General features: G+C 42.2%; 2 protein-coding genes across 2 annotated transcripts; one reads left to right on the plus strand and one right to left on the minus strand.

Moving 5' to 3' along the window:
* Positions 1–3: 3 nt before the first annotated feature.
* Positions 4–3,685, plus strand: MITD1 (microtubule interacting and trafficking domain containing 1). The gene is made up of 7 exons (XM_065741153.1): positions 4–174; positions 374–475; positions 586–722; positions 1,226–1,312; positions 1,977–2,092; positions 2,448–2,508; positions 2,596–3,685. Exons 1-7 carry the CDS (start codon positions 21–23, stop codon positions 2,689–2,691), a joined length of 753 nt encoding a protein of 250 aa, XP_065597225.1. The 5' UTR covers positions 4–20; the 3' UTR covers positions 2,692–3,685.
* A 4,471-nt stretch (positions 3,686–8,156) lies between these two features.
* Positions 8,157–9,426, minus strand: LIPT1 (lipoyltransferase 1). Its single transcript, XM_065743805.1, is given in 2 exon segments — positions 8,157–9,372; positions 9,375–9,426. Coding segments are annotated over 2 exon segments (1,233 nt in total). The 3' UTR covers positions 8,157–8,191.
* Between the last annotated feature and the right edge of the window lie 146 nt (positions 9,427–9,572).

Here is a 9,572-nt window from a genome sequence, read left to right on the forward strand (position 1 = left end):
GCGGCCCCTTTGCCGTGCCTATGTCGCGGGCGGGAGGCGACGGCACCGCCGCGCTGGAGCGGGCCGGGGCGGAGACGGTGAAGCGGGCGGTGGAGCTGGACCTGGCGTCTCGCTTCCAGGAGTCCCTGGTGTGCTACCAGGAGGGCATCGACCTGCTGCTGCAGGTGGTGAAAGGTACCGGGCTGGGAGCGGGTGTGAGGCGGCCGTGCGGCTCTTGGTTCGCCCCGACTACGCCGGCCGCGAGGAGACGCGAAATGGGCTGCCGCCTGGACCCGCTCCCCAATCTCCTCCGGGCAGCGCTGGGGCACGGGACGCCCAACTCTTCCCCGGCCCTGGCTCGGGGAGAGCTCACCTCCGCGGTTCTGGTTGGCAGGAACGAAGGATGAGGCAAAGAAGCAGTGGTACCGGCAGAAAATATCTGGGTACATGACGAGAGCTGAAGACATCAAAAAGCATATTGAAAAGGAGAAGCAAGGTGCAGCACTGTTGTCTTTTTCGTGTTTAAATATCTGGTGTTACATGGAGATTATGTCGTGATTTTACTGACAAAGGTGGCTTTTTTTGTTTGTTTGTTTGTTTTTTCAGATGGCAAATACCACAAGCAAATCAGAATAGAGGAAAATGCAACAGGTTTTAGCTATGAGAAGCTTTTCCGGGAGTATCTGACTGAGATTGTTTCTGAAGTTTGGGTGGAGGACCCCTACATTAGGCAAGACTACCAGGCAAGTGGATGCTGAATGATACGTAACATAGAATCATTAAGGTTGGAAAAGACCTCTAAGATCACATAGTCCAACCACTACCCTGTCCCTACCATGCCCACTGACCACGTCCCTCAGTGTCATACCCACATGACTCTTGAGCACCTCCAGGGACACTGACTCCACCACTTCCTTGGGCATCCTGTGCCACTGCCTCACCACTCTTTCTAAGAAGAATTTTCTTCCTAATATCCATCCTGAACCTCCCCTGGTGCAACTTGAAGCCATTATTTCTCGTGCTATTGCTGTTACCCAGGAGAAGACGCCAACCCCCACCACTCCATAACCTCCTTTCAGATCATAAACATTTAAAGCTGTGCTATCATTTCAATCCCTACGTCCTCTTTTATAAGCAGCCTATGTATTTCTTTGAGTTTCTGCATTCTACTCATGACTGCTGTTCTGCTCTGCTGATGTAGCAGCTAAAATAATCCAAGTTACTGAATTACACAAAACTGCTACAGGTGTATAATTTCCTGCGGTTCTGCGAGATGCTGGTTAAGGGGCCATGCAAAGTGAGAACAATCCACCTCCTCACTTCCTGTGATGAAGTAAGTATCCAGGTTTCAGTTTCCATTTCTCTGTATCCAGGTAATACCACACAAACACACCCAACATGCATAGATGAATACACAAACTTTTATATTTAAATATACATTTGTTCACGTTTACAAGTACTTATTTGAGAGAGGCTTCAATACCTTCAGAAGAGTTCACAAATTAAAAGAAAAACTGTGATAGCTGAACATAAATTCAGGACTTTTTCATAACAAATTCTTGGGAATCAGAATCTTAAAGGGAAAAGTTATTTAGGTTAAAGTTTTGTTGTGGAAAATGTCATCAACAACAAATAATCTGTCGAGATACTTATTTTTTTCTTTTTTCCAACAGCTTGTGTAGCTCTCATTTAAGAGCCTTTGGTGAGCTAAAACTTCCAAACTATCCCTATATTTATTCTGGCTCAAATAGTAATCTGTATCTAGCTTTAAGGGGTTGTTTGAGCTCTTGCTCCACATCCCTTTGCAAGTATACCTGTAATCTGTCTGCTTCTTATCCTGTCCATGAAAACACAAATCTGCCCTCACTCAGATGGCTTTCTTTGGATTTAAATTATTACTAAAAAGGTTTCGTTGGGGATTTTAGGAAGCAATGACCAAAAGCAGAATATATGTTTTGGGAAAAAAAAAACAACAGTGTTGTCTTTATTTTTAACAGGGCAGTGGGAGGAATCAACAGACAAGTGCCTTGGAAGAAATAAAGCGGTCATTGAGTAATCATGGGATAACACTGAATGTTGTATTTTCATCTTCAGTACATGATCGAGAAATTAGGTGGGTGATGCTAAAACTGTCAGTGAAATTCAGTTTTTTAAACTACTTAACCCTAGCTTCTGAGATCATTTCTAACCACAGTTAACAAAGTGGAAGGCAGTGTCCCTTACTGGATAAAGTTAGTCCTCCACAGTTTCATAGGTTCCAACTGAAAACAATATTAGATGTCTTTTCAATATACATAGCAGTGCAGAATGTTCCATACAGGTATCAGAATGGTTCATACACATATCAACTATGCTAGGAAATAGCTGTGGCTGATAGAAGGAGCTTGAGAGTCATGCAGATGTGTTGGTTCTTTTTTATTTTTATTCAGTGTACTCATGATTTTCAAATTTGTTATCTTTAATAACAGATTCAACAATGGATGGATGATTAAGATTGGAAGGGGTCTTGATTATTTTAAGAGACCACAGGTAAAAACACTTTGACCTCTTTAATTAATTTCCATGGTAGTATAGCTTATTCTATGTTACCCATGTCAGTTCTCTTAATTTCCATAGGGTCGTTTCAGCATTGGATACTGTGACTTTGACTTGCGACCTTGTCGTGAAACAACAGTGGATGTCTTTCATACTAAGCATACAAAGAAAATGTGATCAACTTTTGCTGCTTTTAACGAGTGATTTTATAAGCATAGAAGTGTAAATTTTACCACTTGGGTCCAGCTATCCATCATCAGTAGCACTCCAGAATAGGTACTTGGTTCAGCACGGCTTCTATAATCTGCAGATTTAAGGATATTTGTGCCTTTATAAACACAGTTGTACAATTCTCCCACTGTACTTTTTTTTATCCTGTAGCCCTGAAGAACGCAATCCATCTCTAAATTTGAGTTTATGGAGAAGGGGTCTTATAACAGCTTCAGTACCATCTCTCAAAGGCCTTTTTACTGTTATTTTTACTTTTACTATCAATTTTGTTTGTCTTGAGCAAATTTTGGGGTTTTAACTTTAATTGACCACCTCACAAACATCTGAAGCTGTGCTACTATTTCAACCCATCAGTCCTCTTTTATAAGCAGCCTATGTATTTCCTTGAATTCCTGCATTCTAGTCATGACTGCTGTTCCGCTGTGTTTTAATTGATCCCATAATACCTGATCTCACAGACTACAAATAGCCCCAAATCTAGCATTCCATTCTCTAAGCTCCTTGCATGCAAATATTGCAGCGTTCAGTATGCAGACATGTTAGTCTTCTTGTACATATCTCTGAATGATGAATTTGGGGCAGAAAAGGATGCAAACAATGTTCTAGCTGTATAATTTTCCGTATCGTTTGTATGTGTTCTTTTATTCCCTGCTGTTTTGTCATACACTTGATTTCTATTCTTTGCGTTAGGCAAGGAAAAGTTGTATGATCCTCTTCCAGTCTTTCCCTGACTTGCAAGCTTGATGTCCATACTTCTAGTCATGCCAGTCAGAACTGCAATAAGCTATTGCCCTGCTACTAAGCCCCCTTTAAATAAATAAATAAATAAAAGTAATAATGTTTTTTAAATTACTCCAGAGGTTGTATAACCCAAAACTTTCTTGTTAATATTGATTCTAAGGAACATGCTAATTGGAAAAAAAAAAAAAAAAAAAAGAAATATTTTCTTGTCTTCCCTTCGTCCTCTGGAAACTGGAAGTTATCACCTGAGTTTGCCTTCCTTTTGCAAACAAGAAGCCATCAAGGCTGTTCATTCTGACATTCAGAACTGGCAGTGGCCTTTTTTTTTTTTTAAGGTCCCTTAAAAATGTTTTAACCTCAAGACTAGCAGGTGCCTTTCTGCATCTTGTGATACAGTAAGCCTCTATTCTAGTTCTGAGCCTCTGTGTTGTGGTCCTGTATGATTACCACAAGATGCAGCCCTGCTCTTTTGTCTCTTGTATGCTGTTAGAACTTTTACTCTCACCTGTTTCTTTTTCCTTATGGCTGTTGTATTCCATTACTCCTCTTCAGGTCTTGCCTCTTACAAAAAAGACCTATTCCATAGCTGTCAAGAAGGAACTGGCAATCTTTGCCCTGTTTTATGGGTAACAGTGTGCCAATGGTCTGCCTTCTTACCTTTTTTGCATAAAAATGTCTCAGCTTTTCAGTGTTCAATTAGACAAAGAATACCGTGTGCCACTGTACGCTACCAGGTCCCTCCAAACATTCCATAGAAAGTCCCTGTCTTCCTGCTGTGGTTTTATATGTAGTCACTGTCAACAATTTTATTTGGATGTATGTAACATGCATATTTTTATGGGAATAAAGGTTATTTTTTAATATTTGTAATTTAAGTCATCTGTTTAAATTCTTCTACAACTCCAAGAAGCAGGTAATGCCTCGAAGATCAGCCATTGATGTGAATCCATTAACCATCTTGAATGCAATGCTTTCTATATTTTCACCTAGTCTGTATTTCAGGCATACAGGGGTTAAATGAAAAGCCACCATCAGTATTTCAGATTCACCTTATATCTCACAGAATCACAGAGCTGTAGGGTTTGAAAGGAACCTCCATAGTTCATCGAGCCCAACCCCCTGCCAAAGCAGCTCCCTAGCCCAGGTTGCACAGGTAGGCATCCAGGTGGGTCTTGAACGTCCCCAGAGAAGGAGACTCCACCACCTCTCTGTGCAGCTGTGCCAGTGCTCCATCACTACACTGTGAAGAATATCTCAGTTAGCAATTGGGATATTTTAAACTGAGGACTGATGGGTGCCTTGCTTTCTGCATCCTGTAGTGCCATATGCTTCTTTATTCCAGCAATAATCTCCAGTAATGTGGTCCTGTACTGGAGATTACCAGGAGGTAGCCCTGGTCTTCCCTCATTTGTAGACCTTCCTGAGCTTTTTAACTGCAAAATGATAGCTAAGGCTACTGCTTTCTTCTCAGATCATGTGAATATGCAGTATCTGTATATGTATATATGTATGTATACTACTAAACCTTTAGTGACATACCTGTTGGTGCTGCAGTGCAGTTTTTATTTCGAAGTTCTTTTTCTCTACATAGTTCCTTTAACTGTCAGTTGGGACGCTGTATGAAGAGGATTGGGCATCAAGGAATAGAAAGTTACCCTCTTCAGCATTTATTTTATCAGAGCAGTGTAAGGGACGCTTAAAAAAACACTCCTTACCTGCCCCTGTAATAGCAGAGCCATAAGCATCATCAGACTATCAGAACATACCAAGAATTTCTGCAGTCACTGGTAGAACCTGCTGTCAGCTGGGCCTGAGATACAGGCACCCTTAAAGCAAGCACTGGGGCCAGGAGGCCTGGTTACCATTCACGCTCTGCACACTCCTGAAGGTATAAGGCAGCCAAAGGATTTCCATAAATGAGAGGAAACAGAAATGTAGAGAACTGTAAACTGTTATGAGTTGGTATAATCCAAGTTGAGGTGATAGAAAGCAGCTCTTATGAGCTGTTAAGCCTTGTGGAATCAGGCAGTGATTAATGGAAAAGCTGGCTAGCCTTCCAGGGTGACAGGGAACTTAGGTTAGCTGGAGATCATCTTCAGGTAACCCAAAATATCTGCCAAATAAAAATGGGGCAAAATACAAAACAAATTAAGGGGGAATACCTTCTAGCCTTCATGGACTACCTCAAGGAAGTTTTTAACTGGTATTCTGGAATAGGCAATGCTGCTAAAAAAAGCTTCAGCAGTTGCAGCAGCTGCTTTTGTTGCAGGCTTGTAGCCAAAAATTCAAGAGCAATTACAACCTATTGCTGTTTGGTGGCAGACTAAGCTCTCACTGAATTAGTTAGCAATGCTCATCTCTGCACTGCAATGTTGGAAGAAGAGAAAGACAGCGAAACTAAATTCATGGCACTGCAAATTCAATATTTTACTCCTAGAAACACTAGCAGAAGTAGAAAAGTGGTTGAAAGATTAAGGCAGAAGAGGAGGAATGGAAGAGTCTCTTCCTCCATGCCATGGTCTCAAAAATGTAATTAGGACAGTCTGAAGGACATAAATATCATTGCTCCTTTACTTTCTTTAGACTACGCTGGTCCTTTTTTATCTTGCCCTACTAACAGCAAGATTGTTTCTTGCCTACTTGATACTGGCACTTCTCAATCCACTTCATTGGTTCAGATTTTCCTGCAGTTTTCTTATCTTCAGAAGCTGTAAATGTTGGTGTTTCAGTATCTCATCCAGTAACAAGCCCTGCTCTCCGTTTCTGACCTTGATGCTCCCAAATCCCACAGCCCCTGAAAACCTTCTAGAAAAGACCTCTTACATAAATTGAGTTGTACCACATATTGTGCCCCAGGTGGAGTTTACTGTGATTTGCTTGCACCTCAGCAGAGTGAATTTGTGTCTCTTTTGCACGGTGAACACACCACTTAAAATTGAACTACTATTCAAGGGCAGCTTGGTGAAAGAGTTGTATAGCCTAAAAGTAAGCTCTCTAACAGACTCATCTGGGCAGAGCTCATCATTCTGCTGTGCTGTGTTTTCTCCTACAGCTATAACAATAAATTGCTTCTGTCCTGACCTGGTCAAAATTGCATTCTGGTTACTCTGCAACAGCAGGGAAACAAATCTTCAGCCTTTCTTTTGGAACAGCACTTCTATATTATTACTATGATTTAACCTGAAAACTGCCGCTTTCAGTTCACTACTGTCTTCCACTAGCAAGTTTTCTGCTAGGTGGTAGGAGGAGGAGCTGTTTTCTCTAAGATTTGTGTTCACATGTGCATATTGTAATACAGAATAGGTATTCCCCCTTGTGGCTTACACACCAATCCACAGAATCATAGAATCATTTGAGTTGGAAGAGACCCCTAAAGGCCATCTAGTCCAACTCCCCCGCAACAAACAGAGACACCTACAGCTACATCAGGTAGCTCAGAGCCCTGTCCAGCCTTACCATGAGTGTCTTCAGGGACAGGGCATCCACCACTTCTCTGGACAACCTGTGTCAGTGCCTCACCACTCTTATAATAAAAAAAAAAATTATTTATATCCAGTCTTAATCTTCTCTCTTTTCGTTTGAAACAATTTCAAACGCAATTGCAGCAGTGGCTCTGGTTGATTCCAGTTAGATATTTTGTAACTTTCAGTGGGTGTGGAGGGAGAACGAAGGTAATGGAAACAATGATGTTCCTTTGTAGAGAAAGCTGTATTATCTGTGATTAGTTAACACGATTGTAGAAACCTTTGATGAAGTGCCACTTATCCTACAGCAGAACTTCTTAGCCACTAATATTACCTGATTAATGAAGGACAATTGCTCCCATTGGAAAACTGGAAGAGGAGAACTGTTCGTCTTGTTCTCATGTGACAATAAAAGGATAAAAAGAATAAGGGGAGCATTCCCTATATGACCAATGATGGTCATGTAAGACCCCTCAATAACCCTGTGCAAGCACGGATATCCAAGAAAGTAGCCAGAAGGGGATGGAGTCTCACGATTGCTTAACCTTATGAATATGTAGGTAGTAGGTGGCTCTTCTGGCAGAATATTTAGAAACTTAATGTATAAATACAGCAAAGAAACTTGCATTATTGTTCTTGATTTGTGGAAACTTCCACCAGCATCCTAGCCTGAATAAAAAGCAGTACTGCACAGCAGTGAGTGCAGCTTACTAACGTACTTGTAAATATGAGAAGAGGGTCACCAGCACTCTGCAGGACAGGATTTCCAACCAGAAACAAGGGGGACATCCCTCTCCACACAGCTCAAGGGCTGAGGGATGGTTTTCTGAGTTTCTATCTGCAAGAAATGGAATCTAGGCAAAGAATCAAGTGCAGTAGCACAGCAGCAGTTTTCCATCTATCCCATCCAGCCTCCATTTGCCACTTGTACCTTCTTCGCTACAGAGACAAGGGAAGAGGCCTGAAAACATTTTCTGTTTTTATCAGTGATGATGTCTGTCAGCATGGAGCAATGAAGGGTTGCTGCCTGTTACAGGGGCTTACATTCTGCAGCATGACCTCAGGTGCAGGCAGAGTGAAATCTAGTTGCTAGCAGGTAATACTAAACAAAAGCACATTAAACAGCTTAATGGCTAATAGACAGGAGAAAAAGCTTGTAGGAAATTAAATCTTTTAATTTTGTTTTTAATAAATAACCTAAAAAAAAAGCAGAAGTTCAACTGACAATTTCACAACACAAATCACATTAACATTGTCATATTCTCACATAACAGATTCCACTTGCTGTGCAACTCATAGTCTTGTGGACATGTTCTTAGCAATGTGCTTGACAGTGCAGTGGTTTCATTTGGGCAAAACTTACTGCCTGTAAGGCTCTTCACCAGCTCACTGCACAGTGCTGGCGGAAGCCACTGCTGCGGCAGATCAATGTCACAGGCTTCAATTCTTCCATGCTTTACATCCATGTCCACTTTAACATCAAGAACAGAATCTTTATAGACCATGTTAAAACATGTGCTGATGCTGAACTTTGGTGTCTTTCCATAAACCCAATCCCACGTTTGTAGCTCTTTAGATTTATCACTGATTCCAGGAAGCATAGTCTCATCAGTTGGATTTATTAGGGTGATGTGGTGATCTATTCGGTGCTGTGTGGCATATTCTTCAGCGATGGCATCCAGCAGCATCTCACAAGTTAAACTAGGATCCTCTTCAAAGAGGTTTTTCACTGAGGCAGGCACACTAGGAGTGGCATTGCTTTTCAGTCCTTTATAAGGACTCTTCAGTACAGAAGATAAAACATATTTATCAGCATTACAGAGTAAGGTACAGTGGTGATAAGCAGTTGTCCGCCCCAGTTTTGCAGCAGTACCTGAGATTTTGTAGTGCCCATCTAGCAAGATGTCATACCTGTTGCTGACATGGATATCTAAATGCGGCCGCAAGGCTTTCAGTGCCTTCACCACTAGTTTCAAGTTTTCCATTCGCTCGTACTTTTTCCTGGTTGTGAAGAAAGTCAAATTGATATTGCCTAAGTCATGGTACACCGTCCCTCCCCCGCTCCTCCTCCGGGCTAGCTTTATGTTCTTTTGTCTCATCAGATGGAGGTTGCACTCCTGCCAGGGATTCTGGTGTCTTCCAATTACCACAGCTGGGGAATTCCTCCACAGGAAAAGGACCTGCTGGTTCTCCAAATTCATGTGGTCGTGGATCCAGTCTTCCACTGCCAGATTTTGGTAAACATCATTAGACACAGACTGGATGATGAGCCCCCCACTAGCTGCCCCTCCGAAGCCAGCTCTGGGAGCCCTGAGGAGGCAGGACAGCGGCAGGCAGCTCTTGAATGAAGACTGTAGCACCATGTTCTTAATAATGGAACAACGGTGGGAGGAAGGCCTGTATGAGCTGATAGGGATGAATGTGGCACATGCACGGCCCACCACTGTGACAGGGAGGAATTTCTGGTTGCACTCATGACGCAGTCATGCTCTTCCCAAAGCAGCAACGCTCTTCAACTGCTCTGAGTTAAAATGTTCTACTCTGGAGGCTGCTGATGCTGTCCCACCCCGACGTGCGCTCAGCATACGGGTCGTGGCTTGTCAGACGCGCTTCTCCAGGTAG

Source organism: Cyrtonyx montezumae, unplaced genomic scaffold (genome assembly GCF_038088225.1).
Source record: "Cyrtonyx montezumae isolate F1298 unplaced genomic scaffold, pur_monq_1.0 scaffold_3, whole genome shotgun sequence".
NCBI lineage: Eukaryota > Metazoa > Chordata > Aves > Galliformes > Odontophoridae > Cyrtonyx > Cyrtonyx montezumae.